The sequence below is a fragment of the Pteronotus mesoamericanus genome, unplaced genomic scaffold, assembly GCF_021234165.1.
Source record: "Pteronotus mesoamericanus isolate MK-2021 breed Mesoamerican mustached bat unplaced genomic scaffold, CSHL_Meso_final contig_116, whole genome shotgun sequence".
In the NCBI taxonomy this organism is placed as follows: domain Eukaryota; kingdom Metazoa; phylum Chordata; class Mammalia; order Chiroptera; family Mormoopidae; genus Pteronotus; species Pteronotus mesoamericanus.
In genome coordinates this window covers 22,136,739-22,162,707 of record NW_026555027.1, presented here as the reverse complement: position 1 = coordinate 22,162,707, position 25,969 = coordinate 22,136,739, and the positions used below count along the sequence as shown (strand labels likewise).

Below are 25,969 nucleotides of genomic sequence, written 5' to 3'. Positions count from 1 at the left end.
AAAGCTGGATTTCAGTCCTGTAACTCTGTATAAACAAAGCTTCTGCAAGCCTCTTTTTCCTTGTCAGTCAATGAAAGACCTAACAGCTTGAGGCCTAAATAAGACATTGTGTGTAAAGTATCCAGAACTGTACCAGTAATTCAGCAGAGCTCAAAAAATAGAACTTCTTTTCTTTCCCGCTCCCTTTTCCGTTCTCTTTCTCTCTATCCTTTAAGTCTTAAAATTGCTCACACTAGTGACTTCAAATAAGTAAAGATTTTATATTTTAAGGTAAATGATTGAAAGATGAAGCTGCATGTGTATTGTGAAAACTGGTGGGTTCTGAACTGTTCTTCTGCCTCCCCTTCTGACTCCTGGGGTAAGCATTAGGGTTAAATTATTTAGTCTAGAGAATGCTTTCCTCTGACCTGGGAGACTGTCATGTGAACACATGAGCACATTAGACTCTGGTGGGAGCTATTTAATGGAAGAGGCAGCAGGGCCTTGAGGGACTGTAAGATCAGGTTTGTTATTCTTAAAATGCTTGTGAGCCATTCACCTGGTGTTTATTCAGCTCCTACTCTGTGCCAGGCATTATGATTGGTGCTGGGTGTCTGGCTATGTCAAACTTGTTTTTTTTATACCATGAAAGCCTGTGCTTCTGTGCACAGAAGCTGTCTTCATGGGCCCAGACCTGGATGTGAGCTGAAGCCAGAGGGAAGGTACCGAGGAAAGGATGCCGTTAGAATTACGGCCGAGAAGGGTAAGGCTCGAGGGAATCTCTTCACTTATGTCTTAAAACTGGTCCTGAAGGAAGAGAGAAAAGGTACGCTCTACCCCCGAAACAGTAATTATTGTGATAAGGTAGGGTAAATGTTTTTGCTGTGGCTGCGCTGTTAAGGATTCACTCCAAAACAAAGCACACTGAAAAATTTTTAGGCAACTGTGCGCAGTATCATGAAGGCAGCCGTACTGTCTCCTAGACCCAAAATAACAATGTCCTACTCAGGAAATTAGGAGAGAATCCCGAATCTAGGTACTAGGGGCCTCATTCAATGATGAGAAATAAAAAAAATCCCCTTCGGCTCTTATTCTCATTGTTCACAGTGACACACCGTCCCCCCGCCCCGTTTAGTCATGCTGAGACTTCGCAAGCGTGTCCGTGAAATACAATGTCGGAGCTGAAACAGCCTTTATAGATCATCTAGTCCAAGTCCCTCAATTTAGAAGAGAACCTGAAGCACAAACAAGTTAAATAATTTGCCCAGGGTCACAGCCTCCTTCCTGACAAGCTTCCTGACTTCCAGTCCTATTCTCTTTCCTTTCAGAGTTGTTAATAAGAAACAGCAATACGATCATTTTTAATTTTCTAATTGCCAATTTCTCTACATCTATTTATAAATAGAACACGAATTTTCTGCTATCTCTTTTTCACTTCTTTCAAAATCAAGTTATTGATTGCTCCTGAGATCCTCTGCTGTCTAAACGTGGATAATTTGAGACAGAATTCATTACTTTGGGAAACCTGAAATCTTTTCTTCTCCTTGCAGGGGGTCCTTCTTTTCCTGTAAATAGTCATCTTGACATGGTTTTTACTATATATTTCAACTATGTGACTTCAATTTTTATTAAATACCAGGTGTTTGGCAGCTGCTCTGTTCATTTTTGGTTCTTCCTAAATCTTGAGTTCCTTCTTTATTAGTCTGGGCTGTTTTGTATAAGCTGTCTTAATGGCTTGGCCTAGTTCCAAATTACAAAATAGGTCTGTAATTAGTTAAATGCTTGCCAAAGCCAGTCAATTTCAGTATGTATCAAGGTTTTAAAGTAGTTTTTCCTGATTTTTACCACTGGCCTTACACCACAACTTTATTTTTAATCTTGAAAGAAAAAAGTGGGTTTATTTCATAATAATCAGGCTGGGAAGGCCAAGTAATTCTAAGATTGTACTTGATGGTACATAGGCCACAGGCATTCAAATAAAGGGATTATTATGTTAGTTTTATATTTCTTAATTAAGCTGGTATCCTGAAGGCATTGATTGTGTAAATACCCAACTTTATTAGTGTCAAGAAGTCCCTCCTATCTTCCCTCTGTAGATCCAAGTGATAAATAAGCTTATTAGCCATCAGGTCAACCGGTGGTAACATTTTGTAAGTCTATGTTGCCATAAATGTTTTATTTTGACTGTTGCATGGCATGGTTGGAAGTCTATTAAGAATTTAGTGGGTTGACCACGTCTTCACCAGCTCAGATTATCTGCATGGATCCCCAGGTGGCTTATGAAGGAAGAGACGAAATCTTCAGAAGTGCGTGGTGTGAGTGGGTAAATCTGGCTGTGTGCCTGGCTCTGCCGAGTCTGGGTTTACAGGGTCAGAAGATCCCTGAGCAGAATGTCCTTTTGAAGAAGTGCTATTCTTTTCATGAACTTCTCAGTAGTGTCTCCAGCTGGATTGCCCTTCTGGGTAATAGGGCAGATACATACTTTAGCCAACAGTTCTCTCTGGGGAGCTCATGGAAGTTAGTGTGAAATGTAGATTGTGCATGCTGCCTAACTTTGTGTAGGAAGGTTCAACCCATTGAACTCTGTAGATTAATAACCAATTAGTTTAATAATCCATGTAAACTCTTAGGTGGCTGCTTCCCATTTTCTTGTACCTCAACTGCTGTAAATGTTTCCACATAAAATTAAATTCCCTTTCAGATCTCTAGACCCTTTTATATACACCAAGCGTGCCTCCACACTCATGTTATGAGAGCCCACGACAGCCATCAAGGCTGCTGGTCCACATTGCTGAAATAGCTCTGGTATCCTTATCATGTTAGGTTACCCTTTCTGCCAAATCCATATCCCAGTTCCATTGACTTCCCAAGTGAGTGTAGTGACTAGTGTGGTCACTATTTCTTAAGAATAGAGGGTTTCAGCTCTGGCTGGTATGGCTCAGTGGATTGAGTGCCAGCCTGCGAACCATTAGGGTCTCTAGTTCAATTCCCAGTCAGGACACAGGCCTGGGTTGCAGGCCAGGTCCCGAGATAGGGGTGAGAGAGGCAACTACACATTGATGTTTTTCTTTCTCTCTTCCCCTCTCTCTAGAAATAAATAAATAAAATCTTTAAAATAAAAAAGAATAGACGGTTTCAATATATGTTCCATTTTTAAGAGCTTTGCATGGTGGAACCCTCTGAGCCATAGTGCAATCCATTTTGTGAGAATCTAGAAAGTGATTCTTTGGAGGGTCGGTGTATCATTGGGCCCTGGAGGCATAGTGGCAAGGTCATAAAACATTTTAGACTTGAAAAAAGTTACTGGCTTCAAAATATATTTCAGTAGAATGTGAGTATATTTTAATATGTTTGGTAGGAAGGAAGGTGGAGCTTCTCAAAGAAGAATGTCCAAAGTCTAGGAAGCTCTTAAAGTGTCCGGGTTTCTCAGAATGTCAGCATCATCAAGGAGATACCATTGAAAATTAGAGAGCATGGAAGACCAGAGGTGGCCGACGCCTCGGAAATCATCTAGTGCAATTCCTTCCTCTCCAGCCTGTAGTGTTTTGCTTGCTTAATTTCTCTCAGATAAGAAGACTGAGCCCAGAAAGGGCGATTCTTCCAAATCCACACAGACAGTGAGGGATGCAGCCTGACTGAGAGCACAAGTCTTCTCCCTCTGGACACAGCTTTTTTTCTTTTTCTTTTTTCTTTTTTTTTTAAGGTGGTTCATCAGGGTACACAGAAGTGTATGGGCGTATCTGGAAAAGGCCAATTAAATTCCAGTCTGAAGCTAAGTTAGGATGCAATTTTAGCATTTCACCAAGAATTTCAAATGAAAAAATGCAAAAATAAATTCTAATCTCTCAACTCCCGTAAGATTAAGGCCAATGTAGAATGGAGGCTATATCTGAATCCTTCTTCTGGCATATGTTGCAGACTACACTTCAGAGTATATTTCACAGAACTGCTGGGGATCAGGAATTTATGGGGACAACAGATTATAATCGGTATGTTTGGAGTTGTTGCTTTCCTGGGCGGTTAAAATGGCTGCTGTGGAAGAGACTGTAAATACTTATGAACAATTTATGAGCTCCCTGTAATTCCCAGTCTTGCACGTGACTAGTTCTGGTCAATGAAATGTGAGTGAAAATATTGGCTATCACTACTAGGCCTGGGTGACAATGTGTTCTGTATGTCTCCCCCAAACCCTCTCTCTCTACCCCCTCATCCATGTGGCAAAAGCAAAGAATTCCAAGGTGCTGAATAAAAGTGTCAGAAGGAGCCAAGTTGCAGTCATGGGTTAGAGAAGTGCCTCCTGGGCAAACCGTCCGGCTGCATTGAATGTCAGGTGAAGGGGAACAAAATTTTGATTGTGCTTTCCAATTTGGGGAGTTTTCATTATAGTAGCTAGCACTATAGTAGGATGACATGGAAATCCGACTGTCTTTTAAATTTTATTTATTTATTCATTTTACTATGATAGCCTGGGAACTAATATGAGGGAAGTGACTTCAGAGGATATAAAAAAATTTCTTTATTTTAACATAATTCTCTTTTGTCATATGAAATCCTGAATAGGGTTGATTTCCAGACTGTCATGCAATTTGTACTGTATAACATTTAAAATTTAAGCCCACAGTTTTTCTTCTCAACTGGTGTTATTCCCATGTTGACCACACAATCCATGAAGTTGTATCATATAGTTTTTCTGGTCATTTATATACAAATTTTAAACATTTGTCTTTTTCATCCAGAGGCTAATGGCTTTATATTAATTCCTTGTATTTGTTAACACAGAGACTAAGCTGCTGTAACAAAGAGACCACTCTCCTCTCAATGAAACACTCAAACTCAAACAAGATAGGACTTTACTTCTTTTTCATTCAACAGTTTAGAATAGGCCCAGAGTGAGCTTGCTGAGGGACCCAGGTTTTATCTATCTGGTTACTTTTCCACCCTAATTGAAATGAGTTCATCAGCATATTTGTATGTTCCAGTCTTCGCCATGGAGTGCAAACACCCTCCTTCCAAAGTGTTATGACCCAGAAGTTGTTCGCGGTGCTTCTGTTCACATTCTGTTTGCTGAAACATGATCACGTGCCTACTCCTGGCTGGAAACTATAGTCTCTAGCTGAGTGGCCATGTGATCAGACAAAACTCAGAAATTTTGTTGTGAAAAGGAAGAGGAGAATGGACACAGCAGTTTTTATTTAACTGACCACACTGGGACCATGGGCCATGTTTCGGTGTCAGAAGGGATCAGTTTGTTACAATTCTATTCTATAGTAAATATCCTTGCAAATGAAATGCATTGACAACTCTCAAAATAATAATTAATACTTTTATGATCACATAGCAATCTTATATTTTTCCTATTGTTAAGGAACTAAGGCATGGAAAATGCACTTGCCTGAGATTTCTTTTTCAAGTGCCGTTCTGGAGACTCCACTGCAATTACCCCTGTATTTAGGGAGTTCTGGAGGTGGGACACTGGGCAAAATATTTCCTCCTGACCAATCAGAATGGGGCCAGCTGTGAACACCTCGCACACTCACATAGGCTCCTGCCAACGGAGCACAGCCCTGTCTGGGTTGGTGGTGGAGGAGGATGTGCAACAGGAGTTTGTTTAGAGTGAAGTGAGGAACCTCACAGGAAATGGTGTGTCTTAAGGGAAGTGAGAACTGAGATTCAGAAGTTTGGGAGAAGGGAGATTCTGAGCTCCCTGCATTGTCTGTCACTCAGAATGTTGCCATGAGTTCAGATTTGAGTCGTAGGTTAAGGGGTCTGCAATAATAGGACAAATAAATACTATATATGTCATTGATGTTGCAGTGTATATATATGTATGTATATATATGTATGTATATATACACACACACACCTACATGTATTTATATGGATAGTGTTTATTTGTTTTCTACTATATAGTATCATATATCCTATTATATATAACACATGTTATATGTAGCATATATTATATATTTATTTCTCCCTTCCCCCCAATAAAAATAAAAATCTCTGTGGGATGTGAGAACACAAGATGTCGATAATATGGTAGTTGACACAATGGAAAAATCCTATGCTAGAAAATCTTTGGCAGTAACAAGAGACGGAGTCCACAGGTCCGATGACAATGCCCTTGGTGGCTGGCATCAGCACTCTGAGAGCTCTGTCACTGGAGAGAGGTAGCCGTGGCTGGCTGTCCCTGTGATGGAGATTGGCAGCTCTAGTCCCCTTTCGGGACATTGGAGCATAGCTGCTGCATTAAGAACTGGCATTAATAGGAGAACTCTTTGCAGAAAACTGAAGCCAGAGAGCAGGGAGTTTTTGGGTGACCAAGAGTACTGGACTTGGTTTTATGTGGAACGTGCGTGGCCCCCGTGGGACTCTGAGAAATATTTGGGAGAAAGTTGAGAGGATAGGGAGTTTGTTCCTGCATGATGAAGGGAGGTAAGACAGAGTGGTGACCTTTACTGCGACACTTTCTCTACCATCTCTCCCAGCTTTATAAATAGGGACCTCACGGTTAATGTTATCATTTTTATCTATCTACTTTACTTAGAGGCCTTATCTGGTAGCCCTCCAACCTCCATGTCTTGCTGTTCTCCACACCTTGGCCTTATTTAAAAAATGTAGGAATAGTCGGTATACAATCTTATATTGGTTTTGTTAGTTTCAGGTATACAGTATAGTGATTCGACATTTTTATACCTTACAATGTCATCTCCCCACTAATTCTAGTGTTATGCTCCAGTCCTTCGCTCTTCTGGGAATCCCAGCAAATGACAAAGGCCAAAGATGTCACAAATGGCAAGATTTGGAAGGGCCGCAGCATAGCACAGTTTCTTTGTAGGGGATGGGGGATGCTGAGGCCGAAATTAATGGGCCTCTTCAGTAACGTATCACCCCATTGCATTCAACTCCACTGTTTCTTTTATGCTGCCTTGACCTCACGCCGAGTACCACTTGCTGGTTCTGATTCAAAACTCTATTGCAGGAGGAGAACAACTTTGTTAAGCAAGTTTCTCTATTTATAGTTTTTTGTCACAATTTCTATTCAAGTGATGTTGGCTTGTCATTAGCTTCTTAACTTTAATTTCTTAATTTTAGTCTGGGAAAATATCTTGCCAGAAAAGGACATAAAATTCACTTATGAAATGACTCAGAAAATGATTTGGGGTCAGCTTAGCTGGGATACGGTGAATATATTTTAACAGGTGTGTTTTGTGGTAGAAGAGTTAAGGACAATGGTTTAAATTCAGCTGATAGTCCCCAGACAGAATAAAACTTTAGTGCTACAATGTGCTATGTGCTTTACCAAGCCCTGAATGTACAGTAGTAAAGAAAACGGGTATGAATTCTTGTGTTGTTTACTAGGTTTCTAGTTTCATGTTAGCACAGTCTTCTTTTTGGCACAAAATCAGGCTTTAAAATTTCAAATGCACTTGAACAATTTAAACTTCTTAGTTTTGAACTGTAGATCCCCATCCACAGTTTGGACCCAATCTACGTTGAGAAGTGCATTTTCTTCTGGTTTCTTTTAGACAACCCAATTGCCTGTTTGAAAAACTGTCCCAGCAACCAACCTTGACTGAACTTGTTCTGGCCTCTTGGAATTCCCATTCCACTGTTTACTTTCAGAAAAACCTGTTTATGTTTAAAACCTAGCTCATTGATGCATCTTCCTAAAGCAATAGGAAATATTCACAAATGGCTGGAGTCTCCATATTTGAACTCCTTCACCATTTCCATCATGACTAAGTCCTTTATCACAGTTATTCTGACTTAACCACCTCAAAGTAGCATTAGCTCACGTGGTGCCACTGTGTGAATCGGAAAGCACCTTCCTCAAGATGCTCTATTTTAATTTATAAGAAAATGGCAACATGTTAGAGTAAGAAAACTACAGCCATGTGTGGGAAAAGTTACACACACACAAATCTACTACATCTAGAACACATAAGAATTCCCCTGGATTGCATGCTATGTTGCATGGCCACCCTGGTTTTGCTTACTAGAGTGTGAATTGCTTTTGGTCGGGGATTGTGCTCTTCTGGTAAATGCTGAGTAACTGTCTCTTTGGGAAAAATCAACCAATTAACCAAGAAACCAAATAACAAACAAACTACCCAGCCAATCCTGATAGGTAGTGTTGGATGATTTCAAGCTATGAAGATAATATGATGTCAACTAGCTCACAACCTTCTTGGAAGTTTGAAAATCAGCTCTCGTGAGCAGATAAGAGCTGGCTCTAGCACACAACAGGCTGGACTTTGTTCATTCATTTTGCTCTCTACAGAACTCATTCTGTACTAGATAAGTCCTGAATAATGTAAATATGGAACTTACAGGTGCTGCGCATTTTAAAAAAATCAGGAATATTCTTGATACTGCTATCAAGGACAGCATTCATTTGCCAGCATGGCTCTCTCTCTATTTTTAATGTTTGAGCATTGGGAAAATAGGTATTTTTTTTTTAACTGACAGACTCTTGAGGCTGAAGACAGAATTCCTGAGACTTAGCAGTTTATTAGCTTGTCTAAAATAAAAATAATGCCTTTAAATGAACTTTCAGGAAAATGCTTTGTACCAAGTGCAGCAAAATCTCAAGACTGCTTTATAATTAGCATTTCCATGGTCCTGAGTTTCCATTTTCTCGAAGCTTTGCCTGAACAATTTATATTTTATTTACTTTAATGGATAAAGTCATAAATACTTTCCTGACATATTGGTGCTTATACAAGGAAGGTCCTGTCAGTGGTTAATTAGTTTGCATGCTGAGATAAAAGGTAGGCAAGGCTTGTTAAGTGTCAAATATCTAATGTCTGTAAGATGAATTATGTTTATTTTATAAAGGCCAATGTTTTAGTCTTTGTGTGAGTGAATCAATTATGACTATTTATATTTGTTTAGAATAATGACAATTCATATCTAATTATCCCCAATTGATGCTATATCCTTATACTCCATTATTTAACAACAAACAGATAAGTGAAGAATAAGTATTTTGGATCAAATTTTATAGTTACAGATATGTTTTTCCATCACAAGATGATATCTAAGCTTAGCATAATTTTCAAAAAGTTTAAACAATTATGAAATATAATGAATATTTACTTGTATGTTTTTTATAACTTCTAATAAATTACCACAAACTTAGTGGCTTAAAACACTAATTTATTATTTGACAGTTCTGTAGGTCAGAAATCTGACCAGAGTCTCGGAGGGTCAAAGGCAGGGCTGTGGTCCTCCCGAAAGTTCAAGGGCAGAATCCGTTCCCTGCTCTTCTTCAGCTTCTAGAGGCTGCCTGTGCTCCTTGTGATGCCCTTCGCCTTCACAGTGAGCCACAGCTGGTTCTGCTTCCCATCACTCCAACCCCTCCTGCCTCGCTCTTCGTAGTTGGGGACCCTAATGATTACACTAGGCCTGCCTAGATAACCCAGGATAATCTCACCTTCTGAAGGTCAGCTGATTAGCGACCTTAATTCCATTGGCAATATTTAATCCCCCTTTGAAATGTACCCTAACATATGCACAGGTTCTGCAAATTAGGGTGCAGACACACTTGGGGCATTTTTTGAGCACAGTAAAAATACTTGCATAAACTATTTTCCCCCAAACTATCATCTCCCTCAAAATTTCAATTTTGTTTTGAGTGTCTTTTAGCTTTTGCTCTTTACTTTTGAAGAAATCCTCTGCTATTTAAAGGATTGCATGTTCTGCGCCTTTTCTGTTTCAAGAGTATCTAGTGAGAAAAATGATTTAAAAGGGATCAAGTATGTGACTCACCTAGAGCAACATAAAAGACAATATTGTAAAAAGAAAAAGAAGTCTAGTCTTTTAGCCAAAACCCCTTGTGTTTTTTAAAGACTGCAGGCTTAATTAGTGTCAAGGTAAAGTCAGAGGTAATGCTCAAGTACTAAATTTCAACACTGTTGAAAATGTAATTTTTTGGCAACTGATACAGCATCCTTCCCAGAGAGGTATATGTGATTAGGACAATTTCAAAGAGGAGGAAATTGAGGATTAGGGGAGCCAAATACTTGCCATGTAGCCGAGCTTTCACCTTGTCTATCTGGCTTTCTCTGGATTCACATTTTCCGTGACACTGTGCTCTAGTTCCTCTGCATGGAAGACATCTTTCACAATCTCCAAGGAGTCTGATTTCTAAAACATTCCATCTGCCTGCCTCCTGATTTGAGGAGGACTTGATCCTAACTCTGATTTTAATTATGCAACAATAGAAATGCAGAAAACTAGTTATTTGCTCTGTGTAGTGATTTAGCAGTAAGACTGGAATTAGAATAGAATTGTCAATTCCCAGAAAAAGATGAATGTTATCCTCATCACACATCTTCTAACAAATACAAGAAATGCATGGGGCTTCTTTCAAAACAGAATGCTAACGAATAAACTTGGAGAATAGCATAAACTACTTAAGTAGATAGGGAACATTTTTCTTGGTCTGAGACACATCAAAGAGCCAAGTGCTGATAATTGTCAGCAACCTTAGAGTGCATACTTCCTTTGCTGTTTTTCCAGGGCTAGCCTTGCTGCACAGAGTACTTGTGGAATTCTTATTCTGTTGCCTAATTTTGAATAGAAGGTACTTAGCCAAACTATTTCCTCGCCTCCTTCCCTGATTGTCAAAGTCCCATCCACACTGACAGATGCTACTTACGTGTTACTTCCTGTAGAATGTCTTTGACCTGCTAGGAAACAAAATTCCTCCGCATTCTCAATTTTTTTCTTTTATCTCTTGACACATCACACATTTAGCTATATTTATTTGTGTGTATTTTTAATGTCTCTACTATATTTAAGACCTGTGGTTTTGATTTGTTTTTCTATGCTCTAGTAGATCCAATAGAAGCTAACCTTCTAATAGGCCCTTAACATGTGATATTGTGCGTTACACACAAAAGGTACCTGATGTCTTCATGAGTGAATAAGTGAACAAACGGATACACTGGATAAATGTAGGGACACGGCAAAGGATGTTACTTTTTCTTGTTTTTCTTTTTTTTTTTTCTTTTTGACCTATTAATATTTTTGTTTCTAATAAAGTCCCTTGAACGTAAATGCGTACTAAAATAATCATTTAAAATATTTAATGTCCTTTTATAAATAACAAAGGTTTATGTAAATTAATACAAGTTGGAAAAATGTGGGTTTTTTTTCATTTGTTTTTGTTACAAGATATATGTTTTGGAAATGATTATCTGCAAATAAGTTGACCTAAAATGCATTTTGTATAGAGAGCTTTGATGGTAAATTTATGTAGATTTTGAACTTCAACATATTTTGGTTTGGTCCTTGGCCTTGTCATTTACCGTGTGAATTTGGACAAATCAGCTAACCTCTGTGAAATGCAAATTCACCATCTGTACAATCTGGGTTATTAACATTAACTCACAGTTTAGTTATATTAAGTGGAAACTTTATACAAACAACCTAAATTATGTGCCTCACTCACAATAAAAATAAGCATTATTTCCTTTTTCTTCCCATCCTTTTTTACTAATAATTTTTAATTTTCTTAACTATTAAACCTAACTAAAATACATAACGTCTTCATCCTAGTCACACAAAATTAAAACCGACACGTTAAAAATTTAATATGCACAATGTAATCCAAACTGAGAAGTTTTGCAAAGCATTTAAGAAGTATCTAGTATTACTGGTGTGAAGACCTTTTTTTTTTTTTTTTAACTTCTCTCTTCTAGGAATGGTGCTTTTCTTCTTTTGGAAAACTGCCCTTCTCTGACTCCATAGGGCATCAACGATCATAACTTCAGCAGCCTTCGCACTTCCCCCTGCCCTATACATGGGGTAGGCATGTTTCTTCTAAGGGTCGATTGGACTTTTCTAGGGTTTAACAGTCTGCGGTTCGAGCCTGTCCTTCCCCTGGGAAGGAAGCAGAGAGTCTTTGAGCTGAGGTGTGGTTGACCATCATGACATTCTTACGGAGAAAGTCAGTCTGCAGACGTCAAGTCGGCACCTGGAAAAAGGCCCTGACTCACACATGTCTGCATTTGATACTGTGGCTCAACAAAACCTCCAGTTCTGGCTAAACCAGAACAAGTTTGATTTTCACCTTTGCAACCAAAGTGAAAACTCAGCACAAATAAGCAGCGAGTCCCCTGGGATTAACTGTGTCCTGCTGTCTCCTCCATGCTCAACCTTTAAATTTTAGCATTGGAGTCCCCGTAAATCACAGCGCCTACCAGGTGGAGCATTTAGGTCTGATCACTGTAATTTACTGGCTTCTGTTTCACAGTTGTAGGCTGTATGCTTAACCTTACTCAGGGTTTGGCAAATACTAGGGTTTTGTATGGAGGGAGGCCAGGTGGGCTAGTGCGGCCAGATCAGTCAATTCTTTAGCATTTTCAGAAAAAAAGCCAAAAACCAAAAAACAAACAAAGCCCCCCTCCAGAGTACATGCTTTGTTCTCACAGAACCATTTAAATACAGTCAGCAGGAGGTGCTCCGAATTGCTCTGTTCTGTGGTAGGAAGTGTGTATCAAAGCAACCTCATAAAACTGAGATCTGGCCTGTTGGGGGCGGGGAGTGAGCTGCTGACCAAATGCCACTCACTGGATTCCTTAGGATACCAAGCTGAATAGCTTCTTAAATAAATGAACACATCCTAAATTCAAAGGAATTATGTTTCAATTTTTGGTCAAGTTCCCCCCTCACTCCCCTCCCTTCTCCCCTTTCTCCCTTATTTACTTTCTTCAAAATAACATTTTTAGATGACCTTTAAAATGTAATGTTTCAGCTTATGAAATTATTTAAAATGCAGGGGAAAGATGGGAATGAAAATCACCTATATACCACCACTCAGAGATATTCCTTATTAACTTGTGGCATATATTTTCCAACTCTTTTTCTATGTGACGATATTTTAACATAATTCAAGTTATAATGCATATCCAACATTGCATTCCTTTCATATTTTCTTTGAACAAGTGTGTCTTCTGCTATTTAGTTTTTTTCTCCCCATTTCTTTGATATTATGGGGATGACACTAAATACAATTTTTTTTCTACTTTCTTCTTTTATTAGGAAGATATTATAGATAAAACTGCAATAAACATTTTAGCATTACCTGTTTGATGCTGTATTTCAGGGGACAGGACATTGGTAGCATGTGCGTTGAGAGATTTACACCAAGGTAATGATAAACCAGGCACAGACCCCATTTTTGTCTTCCTGGATATAGAGTAAACTTTTAGGGTGCACTGTGACTTGAGATGATCAGATCAGAGATGACACTAAGTACATTTAAAGAAGTACAATCAGATGTTAAAATGGATGATACCTGAAAAAATTATTGTTGGTTTCTGGGTAGAAAGAGAATCTAGAAACATAAAAATTAGTCACAGTCACTAGACTGCCTACTGTTTCTACAATTGCCCAAGCCAAGAGCCCAACATTTCTTGTAAAACTGATGATCATTTTTCTGTTAGGCTTCCCTTGCATAGCCTGGAGGGTCTGCTTTGGCAAAGGACAAAATAGAAGCATAATAATTTGGCTATGAGGTTGAAAATGGCAGCAGTGTTTCTCATGGTTTCAGAGAAAATGCAAAATACAAAGGTGTTGAAATTAAGCCAACATTATTGAAGATTAGAATGCAATAAACACATGCCACTTTGACACCAGCCACATGTGGCTCCTCTCTTCACCTGATCAACCAAAGGTCAGGTACTTCTGTCCAGGGCCAGTACACAAAAACACTTTTGGTTTCTGTCCAAGTTATCTGATTATGCCTGTGACTTCTCACAGCATTTGGCAACCTTTTCACTGAACTTTTGAAAAGAAATCAGATCAGAAAACTATGGTATCTTTGGAAGAACGGGTTGGTAAAAATGAGAAACTATTGGTAAAATAATTACTATTATTCAATTTAAAAAGATTTGAAGCTAGCAAAACATGTAAGCTTACTTAGATAAAAGCCCCATTTCTTCACAGTTTTCAAGACATAAACACTGCGGAGGTTTACAAGGTAGGGGGGGCGCGGGCAGTGGTGAGGGGGAGGCCGGAACAGGACGGACCAGGCATAAAAGCAATAGTATGAAACGTTTGTTTCTAATTTTGTATTTTTAAGTTTGGAACCTCAAAATAAAACTCTCTAATTTTCCATCTTTGACAGGGCAGAGTCTTATTTCTAAATTATCCTCTGCTTTGAGAACTCCATCTGTGACAACAGGAATAATTAAGGCTTTTGAGAAAAGTATAAGAACAGCACAGACCCTAACTCAATAAAGCTTTGATTCTTTTCTCTGGACTATAATGTGGTCTAATTAGATTCAGGCATTTACAGAGTTTTCAAATTATCTTACCCCATGGTTCTCAACTCGGGGAAGAGAGTACAAGTAAGGCAGCATTGGAAACATTCTCTTTCTCTTGTGGAGAACTTTTGACAGAATCTCATTTTTTGTTTCAGGTAGGAAAAGCAAAGGTTCAAGAAAACAGACCTAATCCCCATGGTCACCTTGTCCATTAGTGACAAAGTAGGATTAGCATAAGAAATCTTCTCCCAGGAGAGCATTCTGTCCACCTTGCACCTAGAAACCACGCGGACATGGCAGCATAGAGGCAGCCTCCTTCGCAATGGTGCCCCTGAGAACTTCCTATCCTCATCCCTGAATTACACAGGCCCCCGACCCTTAGTGTCTCAGCCTTTGGACTCTTTCTCTGACCAGGAGTCAGCCATGATGCAATTGGATTTATGTGTGAGATTACAGATGGGTCTTATCTGATGGGACAACTCCAGATGATGGGGAGAGGCCGAGGGATACCATAAGTCCCCTACAACTCGACAAGTGCCATGTACAATTAGTGATAGGGGATGGGGAGGGATTGTTCTTCTGACTTTGGTCTGTCCCTTAGCCTCAGGAAATCTGGTATTTCTAGAGAAAGAAGATCCAGGAACTGGAGAGGTCCCCCCCGCACCCTGAAAATGTCACTCAAATCCCTCCATATACATAAAAGGCTTACATTTTAAAGAGCTGGCAGTGGGAAGTCTACTGTCTTTTTATTGTTTGTACTAGTCACTCTTCATTTCTGGCTCTTCAGTTGCTCTGACAAGACAGAAATGAAATGATTCAAAGATATTTATTCTCTTCAGTACTGGATCCTCCTGCTGGCTCCAGCTACTAACATTATTTAGAAGTGTTTTCAGTTTAAGAAAATATCTACATAAGTATATTTTAAATTATCCGTGATAATGGTGGTAGTGAAAAAGAAAAAAGGCATAAGCATATCCACGGTTAGTTTGAAACTATGTGTTCAATATTCATAACTTCAGAAAAGACTTGAGGAAATGAATCCATCAAAATTTCAAGTAATATGCCAGTATGTTCATAACAGGCCCAAACTGGAAACTTCTCAAGTGCCTACCAACAATGGCATGGATAAACGGCAGTATAGTCACACACCGTATTATCATTCGTCGATGAGAGTGTAGGATCCACAATCAAATGCAAAAGTACAGGTGAATCTCACAAACATCCTGCTGAGAGAAGCCAGACACAAAAGAATAAATGCTGATTGCTTGTATTTATGTAAAGGACAAAAGCAGGCAAAACTAGGGTGCGATATTCGAAGGGAGGGCAGTAGTTGTCCCGGGAGGAGTAGCTGGTAATGTTTTATTTCTTATAGGTGCTGGTTACAGGGCTGTGTTCAGGTGGAGGAAGTTCACTGAGCTGTACACTTAGGCTTTATGAAATGTTTGTATATAGGTTGTATTTCAATAACATTTTTTTAAGAAGGTGAATGGGCATTTTTCAAGAAACAGAAAAACCAACAAGCAGGAAAAACATGAAATCCTCCCTTTCATGTTTCGTTATGAAAAGTAAATATTTATAAAAGAGTGCACCTCTTTTATAAAATATTAATCAAGCAATGACACGAACTATAGTAAGGAACAGGACAGGAAAAGAGAAGAAGGTAAAAGCTCCAACAGTTGAGTTCCTATCAGAGGCTGAGCTGCCCTCGTCCAGACCTTTAGAAGCAGGCCTACTGGTGGCAGAGGCACGAAAGTCGATTACAAAAAACACTTTCCAAAGCTAGACGGCTGGCACAAAAACTTTAGTGAGTAATGGGCTCACGATTTCAATTTATTATCAAAATATTTCCATCAGATGACAAATCTGAAAAGATAAGGAGATGCAGAGCTACATAGATGCAGTTTTGCCCTTTTATTATAGCCACCTTAGGGACAGATTTAATTTTGGAAATCCTACTTGTAAACCACAAGACTCATGTATCTTTAGACAACTGTCCAATGTCAATTTTAACGCAAAGTTTGTACTTAAGCTTGTCATCAATATGATTTATAAGTTTAAAAAGTCTCAAATGTTCATCTGTACATCACTTTACAGACCTTGGTTCATAATTATTTATCTCAGTCTGAAACTTCAATACTCAATGATTAATTATAATAACAATTACTTAGTCATAAATGTAGTTAACAATTAAATATAAAAATTATTATTTATACTTTACTACAAATCTCTTAAAAAGACCGTTTTGAGAGAGAGAGAGAGAGAGATAGAGAGAGAGACAGAGAGAGAACAAGAAATTGCTTAAAAAATTGCAGGGAGCCTTAAGAATCTCAGTACCAGTCCAAAACGGGTACAACAAAAAGAGTGTTAGACATTCATTTTAGCCTTCAGGGCTCAAAATAAAATGACCTCAGAATGAATAACTGATGACTGAAAATGTTAGTTTGAAACTATGTAAGTCCCAAGGCCCCAATATGTATAAGAATTCTTTGGAAGAGATTTGAAGGAGCATAAATGTTGCAAATAAAAGTACAAGTAAGTACTTTGGCAATGTGTTTTCACGTCATTGATGAGCTTTTGCTGCCAACTGCCTTCTTCAACTTCTTCTTTCTCCCTCTGATTAGAAATCCTGCTCTGCCTAATGGTTAACACTTTTCAAGAGACAACATCAAACTGGCAGATCACGTGAGAAACAGAAGTGAATGGTAATACTATCTTGAGAGGTTAAGTATTATTTATACAGTGAGAAGTGACGGACTTGATAGATATTAGATGGCCTCTTCCTTCCACACCTTTCCCCAAAAGAACCTAGCTTCATTTTTATTATGAAATTATTTTATTAGATGCTCTCATCTCTGTTGACTATCCCCGTGTAATAACAGCGACCTCTGTGGTCCATTCTCTTGGGGAGAGAGCTCCCCACTGCTGTGGTGATGACAAGTCTAGCCAAGGGTCGCGCAACTTCTGACGATCACCAAACTCGGCATTTCTTCTCGGGGTTCATGTATGAATTCTTGGGGCAACGAAAGGCTTCTGAAAACTCAGGGGAGTTCTGCAAAGTCCCAATAATCCTGCAAAACAAACGAAAGTCACCATCAGTATTTGATGCTCACATCCACCCCATATGGGAGGGCTGTAGAGTTTCTCTATGTAGGTCAAGTGAGTGAATTTTGGAATTTACAGTTAAAAAAGAAAAACCAAACTGGTAGAATGAGTCCATTCTTCTCATTAACAGATTTTTTAAATGAAGAGGTAACAAAGTATAGGACTTAAGAGAACAGATTTTAAAGACAGACGGTATAGTTTAAATCCTGGCTATGAGTTGTATTTATTTAGCCTCTCTGTGCCTCAGTTTCCTCTTCTGTGAAATGCATATAATAATAGTACCTGCATCTTAAGGTTATTATGGATAGTTAACTTATAAACACAGTACACATGTTTGTAAAATAAATGCATAATTCATGTTTGGAATTACAGTTAGTAAAAGAGTTTGGTCAAAGAATAAAATTATGGCATTTCAAGATAACCTGAAAGAGCTCACATAGTAACTTGAGTATCATAGACTTTAAATACGTGTTTGTTGATTTGATTTAATATAGAAGACAACAATCACTTTATTTTTTCCCCCAAAAGAATTCTATAAACATCAGAAGCTGGAGCCAGCCTAAATAATTGGAAAGGGCTGGCAAAACACCAGCTTCTTCTTACTTCTGAGCCCAAGGGGCAAGAACTACAGTGTCTGACCCCCTGTTGGCACCAAGTAGCCTCTGAGCGGTGAAGCAGGTCAGTATCATGACTCAGAGGTGATGTTTTCCCATCAACTCTGAACCACCTCCTTCCTTCTCTTCCCACGTCACCACACGCACCTTGGGCTGGGAGGAGACAAGCGAACTGGAGTAGTGGGAAGGCGGGGAGCAAGTGACAGGGGAGTTCCTTCTAATCTACCGAAATGTCCATACACGGCAGATGCGTTAACTCCTATAAATCTGAGCACATCTCCCCCGCCCTCAAACCCAGTCTCGGGCAGCAGACAGAATGAAATTTTAAATTTAAATCACTAAAATTTAAATCTTTAAACTTTAAATCGAACTCCATCATTTCCTTACTTAAAACCTTCCAGGGGCCTGAAATGCAGCCTCCTCACTGCGGTCTCCAACGTCCTGAGGGCTCAGCCTTCCTTCCCTGCCTCCGCCTCATGGAGCGTTTCTCTTCCCGTTCCTCATTGGGCTTGAATTATACCGACCTCCTTTCCGTTCCTCAGAATGGCCTCGCGCCTTCCCTGCCCAGGGCCTGCCCTCCTGCACCTGCTGAGCCCTCCCCCTGGAGTGCGACTCCCCAGGGGCTGCATGGCTACCTCCCTCTCAGCCTTCGAGCCTCTGCTTCAACACCTCAGAGGCTTTCTCCAAATACTGTCCCAAGGAGTTCCTCCCACCTGTGCCGGCCCCGTCACTGCTCTCGTCACGATACACAGGGATTTGCGCCGCTTTACTTCCTGACCTCCCCTGCGCTGTACTGTAGCCTCTAGGAGGGCCGAGCTCTGCGTCTGCCTTGCTGCACCCCCAAAGCCTAGCGAACTGCTTTGCAAATTCCAGGACCCAGAATATACCTGGATGAATGAGCCTGTCACCCAATCGTGGCGATTACATGTATAGGAGTAATAGAGCATTTTGAAGAAAAACAGTGCTTAGGATTTTCACTGTTTGTTTACTCGCTACTGTGGACCAACTGAGATGGAAAGAAAGCAGTTCCATATCCCCTTTCCAGAAAAGAAAGATCCATATCACATTTCTCATAGGCTGACTTCCCAGGACCACATCAGCTCTCTCTCAATCTGCCCCCTGCAACTCCCCTATCCTTCAGGGAGGATGTAAAGTTTTTTGGTTTTGGGGTCTCCTCTAGGAGTCCTAGAGATGAAAGGGAAAAGGAATTTTTCTGGTATGGGGCTGGGGTTGGAGGGGGAGGAGGGATGGAAGCCAGAGCTGAAGAATTCACATCCGCTTAAGAGGGAGGAGCCTGGCCCACTCCCCAAGCCTGAGGAGGGGCCCAGAAATGGCAGGTCGCGGGATGACGGGACACAACCCCACTCCGAGCAGGGCCCTGCGAGAACTTCTGACAGGGTGGTGTGTGGCTGTCGGGGCCCATGGGGGCCTTGCCCATGACCACTGGAAGGAAATGGAGCCACCTGACTTCAGATGGGGCCCTGGGACTGCAAGAATGTCCGCAGCGATCACAGCGGGGCGGAGATGCAGAGCCCCTTCCCTAATTTCTCAGCTCGCAGCCCTAGAAAGGAGCACGCTGAAGACCACTACGGAAATTACATTCCTCACCTCCGGGCTTAGGGTGGGAGTTTACAGCTTGAATTAATTTGATGTAGAAATAATAATAAAAGTGCGTCATTTCTTACATCTGGAAGTTCAGACCAAATTCATTTGATATATGGTTTAAAATGCCCGTCTATATAGGAATAAAAAGATTTAGACATGAGGGATTTGTATAGGTCTTTAGTCTTTTGGGTTCTAGCTCCACGGACTCTGAGTTCCAGAGAGCTTTGATGCATTTAATCCAGTCCCTTCCCCACTTCAGGGAGACCTGTACACTGGCCGAGGGACAGTCAGTCATCACAGTGGCCTGAGTGTTCCTAAAACGGAGGAGGCAAGCTCCCGGGTGGGCTGACAGGGAAAGCAATTTAGAGTCACTATTTGAAAGGATTGTGCCTTGATATAATCCTATGGGGACAAGTACTTCAGTAAAAATGTCCAAACATGATTTATTACACATTTCTCTTAAAAACATTACGGAAATTAGTAAGAAAAAAGCCACACCTCAAAACGAGAAAGTCTTCACGAAACATCACGAGGAGTTAGCAATGCAACAGTGCTCGACCTGAGGCACGCGCTGCTCTCCATCTCCCCGCCACCGCCTCTTTCCAGCGAGAGCTTTGCTTAGGTAATTGATTCTGAACAATTAGGTCAACAACATACCTGGGCTCTGTTTACCTTCCTAGAAGTCTAGTTATTGTTTGGTTGTTTATAACATCAAATCTTCGGATGGATGACATAAATACTCTATTTCAAAAAGTGGATACATTATTAATAAAAAAATGAATCCTCTATGAGTGGGATGAGTGGGATCATATTTCATTAATACTAATCCTTGAAGCGACTTGCTTGAAATTTTTACTTCACTACATAAACTATTTTATTGAACTGCTGGTGTTTATTCCCATGGCAAATAATCATTTATACTAAAAACATCTATAGGTAGAGGGCGGGGGGAGGTGGAATTGGAAGGAGGTAGTCAGAAAGGTACAAACATTTATGGATGTGAGCTGAACCTACTGTGGCAATCATTTCATAATATATGTAAATCAAACAATCATGCTGTATGCCTTAAACGTATATAGTGAAGTATGTCAGTTATTTCTCAATAAAAATGGAAAACATAAAAACAAAAAAAATTTAAGAGATATGGGGTTGAACATCATGTGACCAAAGATGGACTTTGTATCCTATAACTTATCTGACTACTCCTGTCTGTAATTAACTGGATTTTAAATTGCTGAATGAGTTTTGTGCAATGAATGGGTCCTCTGACAACCTTTGGTTACTTCTTTTAAATGAATAACTTGGCTACAAGATTAATTAATGAATAAACTATCCAATCTTTACCATTAACTAATAATAATGTTCATGATTCTTTTAAAGTAAGGTCCTATTGACCAGCATATGTTTTACTGTAAATTGATAAACAAATAAATGCTTAAATAGAGCCCTAGGTAAGTGCTAAAGATTAATAAGTACTAATGGGAATTCTACGAAGCTCACCAAAATCCACACTGGTATTTACAAAATATAAGAAACCAATGTTAATACTTAAAATAAATGGATAAAACATCAGTATTTCAGAGAGGGTTTAACTTAAGCATGCTAAATCATGGAATTGTAAGGAATAAAACAGCTATATTACTTGAAAATGTCTGCATAAAACACTAGAAAGGGTATTCTTTCAAAAGTACTAGAAATTAAGCTATGGAAAATGCCCTTTTTTTCTGACTGGAAAAATACTATCAAACAATCTAAGCATCTAAATTAGTACTATTACTATTTAGGTAGTATACACACAGGTATCATTTTGTCTATTTGGATTTGCTTTAAAAAATTATGAGACCCTTCTATATTATGTAGAAATAATACATCTAAATAACTTTATAAACATATTTATAGATTATATAGAAAATATTATCATAACAACCAGTCCCCAAAGTGACTGAAAGAAGTCATTAAATTGCAAATTCAATTTCTAGATTATCAAGAGGAAATGTTTTTGTTTTAAATACTAATATTTTAGAATCTCATTTTAAAGTGTGTAAGATTTTAGAAAAAAATAAAAAAAATTATAGCTTAGACATAAGAAATGGTTTTATATATTGAGCTTCATAGCAAGTATAATTTGCCTTTTGTTTTCATACTGCGGCTGTGTAAGCATAGAAGTACAAAAACTGCTTCTGTTTCAGAAATTTCTACGTAAACCACTGTACCCAATTTTTCAATAGCAACTCAATGTCTCTCAGTTTTCAAGGTTCTTTAAAAAATATGTTTTACTTTGTACAGCCAGGAAGCTGCCTGTTTCCAAAACTAAACCCAGCCTCAACCTTTTCCAAGGAAATCCCTTTACCTCCAGAGAAAATAATTTCCTTAACAAAAGGTTGGCATTCCATTCACTCCTTAAAAAACGTCAACAGCACATCCTTCTCTTATTATGAATGAAAAATAGAGAGACATCTTTTTGGTCTGAACAGAGAAAATAAAAGTTGCAAATAATTTTACATATTTATAGTAAATAAATATTTTCACAAATACAAAATGCTACAATTAATTATAATAAAATTATTTTCAGTTTATAAATTGGTGGTAGTAAACAATTACATAGCTACCTACATGTCACTTAACCAGACACCAGCTATTAACATTCTGAACTATCCAGACATAAGAAATGAACAACAAAAAGCCCTTGACTGTCAGCTGATGTGGAATGTTGCAAACTCCATATACTTGATTCACAGAAATCCTTATTCTGTTCATACCTCCTTTATTTAAAATCGATCCTAGTACTAGTTTTCAAACACAAATATGGACGAGACACTTCAGAAACATTAACCTTAATCCTTCTAGCAACTCTCGTAATAATTTAATCCTCATATATTAAGAAATTGAGACACAGCGGTTAAGTAACACTTTGTAAACGGCAGGGCCATGGCTGGAATTCAAGTGTTTCTTTTTGGGGAAGGTAATTTTGGGTTTATTTATTTATTTTTCTTTTTTGTTCGCTTCTCCCTACCTTTTATTGAACTCAAGTGTATCTTACTTCAAAGCTTGCGTTCATTTCTTACCATAGGAGGGTAAGGGGTGTTTTCAGAGCTAACCAGAAAGGAGGAATGGGACAGCCAAAGGCAGGCAATGGAGAAACAAGAAAGGGAACTGGGGGAGAAATAAACAAACAGAAAAACTCTAACAAAAAGCCAGAATAAAAAGTCAAAAAAAAAATCACTATTAGTGACTTTAGTGTAGAAATAAATAGCTCCCCACACTCTAGCTTTTGAGGATTTCATTCAATTAACAAACAGTGACACCATAACTATTAGTCATAACAATTGTCCATGTCACCAAAATAAAAAAAAAAGCTTAGATTTTGTTCTGGATATTGTATTAACAAGGCAGGAAGGTAGAAAATGTTTTTTAAACAGAGAAATTTTAATCCAATGGTTTAGATAAAAGTGTTAACACTAAAGGGACATGTATATTTAAGCTATCAAAATATTAATTAATTTGCAACTCCCGTTTTCTGAGGACACCAGATGTACCAGGTATTACAATAATGTTACTTAAATTCATTTAGGTTTTGAATGCATATATTTTTTAGTTCATGGGGATATGCAGGGCAGAGCTTTGACAAATTGTTACGGTGGTTGGTAGTATGTATGAGCTTATAGTTGCTCTCTGTTATCCTTAGAATTGGATTCTTACATCATCCAACACTTGAGTAAGAAAAAAAGACAACTTTAAAAATTGAAACTAGGTGTGGTTCAGTGAGTTGGGCACCGTCCCACAAACCAAAAGGTTGCCGGTTCAATTTGCGGTCAGGGCACACGCCTGGGTTGTAGTCCAGGTCCAGGGCGTGCAAACTGATCAGTGTTTTTCTCACACATTGATGTTTCTCTCCCTCTCTTTCTCCCTCCCAACTGCTCTCTCTAAAAATAAATAAATAAAATCTTTATAAAAATTGTAACTAAGAGTTACTTGGATAAACCATAATTGATTCAGTGACTTTTGTTGCTTATCACTTAAAAAGCTATTAATTTGGATAATCTTAGCAAAACTAAATTTAGCTTGTATTATATACAAAGCAGACATCCACTAAACAGTTGTTGAGTGAATGACTTTTGAAAGAACTAAGGCAAATACTAAATGATAGTGATGATAATGATGATACTAGAACAAGATGAGTAAATCCTTTAATTTTTAAATGTGCTATTTTACTGTTTCATCATTGAATGTGGTTGTTCTCCAGGAGTGAATGATATGGGCACTATGGCCACGCTTATTTGGAAAGGGTTTTTACAATCCAGCCCGTTAATTCTCTTTTGTTTTCATACTCTATTTTCCAACTGCCTTACAAAATTTTAAATTTGTTTTTCAAAGTCTTGCCTGAGAAAAGTTGTTGTTGATAAGGTGTCATAGTACCTGGGGAAGAGGTAGCATTAGGAAATTAGTCCTAATATAGACACAGATATCTAGGATTTAACATTCAAATGCTGGTTAGAGTGATCTCTTCCCATGGAATGTGATCTTAGTTTCCTGACTGGGAAAGGGCTTTAGAAATCTTCTGACTCAATCTCCCACTATGCAGAGCATCATCCTCAATAGGTAGTTCATGGACCTCTGCTTCAAGGTACTTTCTCCTAGAGCTTTGGGGATAACTACTTCATGTCAGACAGCCTCTAAGTGCTAGAAAGTTTCCCTTTATGTTGAATGGAAATCTTTCTTTGGGGCAGCTACCCATTGGTCCTAGGCCTAAACCTTCCACGGCCTCTTCGAAATGTCCTTGTGCTACCTTTAAACAGAGCCACTGTTCGGAGGTGGCATATTTGTTGGAATCCATCAAGCACTGAGCCTAGCTCATACATAGTCTGAGGATGAGAGCAGGGAAGGCTATGCTGTTGTAAACATGACATTTATTCTGATGTGTTCTGTTGATCCTATCTGCAACCCTCCAAAGAAAAGAAAAATAAACACTGGATTTCCAAATTTTATAAGTCAATTAGAAAAGGCCCATTTCCAAAACTGGAAGTATTAGAGCTAATATCAGAGCACCTTGGCTACTGTTCAGACCCACGCACCTGAAATTGCCTGGGCTGTGGACATCTGTTTTGATGGAGTTGACTGCATACTCTGGCCTGTAGGTCCCACACCACACCTACAAATAGAAATAGAAAAGGAAACCTGTTGCTTAGGTTTAATCAAGGATTTTACTTATTTGGGCAGGCTGAGGGAAAAGCAAACTTCCTACTCTAAAAATTAAATTGTAATTCTACATTCTTCAACCATTTACTCTTTGAATAATGTTCAATGATAGGCAACCAGGAGCATAATTATCATTAATATCATCTGACAGTCTGTTATACACAACGAAATTTTGTCAAGTCAAACGATCTGCCACAATTAATTAAAACAAGAAACCTCAGCATGTAGTATCTAACTTACTATAAAATTATAACTCAAAAAGATTTTCAGATCTATCAGTTAAGAAAGATACCATACCTGAGCAAAATTCAAGAAGAATAGTTGTTTGTGATTTAGGTCAAGTCCAGGAAGTAATTTTTCTTCACCGTTCTTTCTAACATAATTTTGATAGGCCTAGGCATTTAATGAAACAGAAATATGATGTTTATAACTTCCAAATTTATGTACAAATCTACACAAAAGACCACATAACCAAGTAATTAACTTTTTGTGTCAGAATCACCACAATAATATATTTAGATATGGCAACCTAGAATTTACTTACAAATGCTTTGAAAAGAACAGCATACTGAATAACAAATGACAAGAGCCCAGCACATATCAAATGAGCAATAAATGTCAGTTAAATGAATGAATGACTTAAATAAATAATGGAAAACTTATGTAAATGACTTTCTATTCATAGATGGATAAGTTCAACTAGTTGGAAGAATGGATTGCCAAGGGAGTCTGTAGTTGTTATATTTAGCTTAGTTACTACTCTTAGCAAAGTACAGTTATGCCAGACTTTGTGTGATTTTTGCCAAAAGTCAAGGGATTCTCCTAAGATCCCGTAGAGGCCTAATATCCTAGGATCCTAAAAATAAGGATGAGCAATTATTTTGGCCCCCTGAAGACAAGGCAAAACAAAGTGAACATTAGTTACTTTAGGAAAAAGGAATTTAGGTTACTTCAATGTGGAAAAATATTTTCAAGTCTTAAGGATTCGTGGACACTATTGAAAAATACATTTTTCTCTACTTAAATATACTTAAGAAAGGGATTGACAGCAAACTTTTTGAGATATCACTTCCAATTTAATACAAAGGAAAATGATCAATTAGATAAGCAGAAGTTCCATTTCATTTCTTTCTACTTGCCATGACCATAGATTTACTGAGTCTCTACTGTGTAAAGAAGCTGAGGCAATGGGGGATA

General features: G+C 38.6%; 1 protein-coding gene across 2 annotated transcripts in view; it reads right to left on the bottom strand.

Moving 5' to 3' along the window:
* Positions 1 to 17,032: 17,032 nt before the first annotated feature.
* MME (membrane metalloendopeptidase) overlaps positions 17,033 to 25,969 on the bottom strand; it is a 92,228-nt gene continuing 83,291 nt past the window's right edge. For both annotated transcript variants that reach the window (XM_054579836.1, XM_054579843.1), the window contains exons 21-23: positions 25,070 to 25,165; positions 24,649 to 24,725; positions 17,033 to 17,323 (exon numbers count right to left, since the gene is read on the bottom strand). In XM_054579836.1, the coding sequence (XP_054435811.1) occupies positions 17,224 to 17,323; positions 24,649 to 24,725; positions 25,070 to 25,165 (273 nt within the window). In that variant the 3' untranslated portion in view covers positions 17,033 to 17,223. The remainder of the gene's footprint in view (positions 17,324 to 24,648; positions 24,726 to 25,069; positions 25,166 to 25,969) is intronic.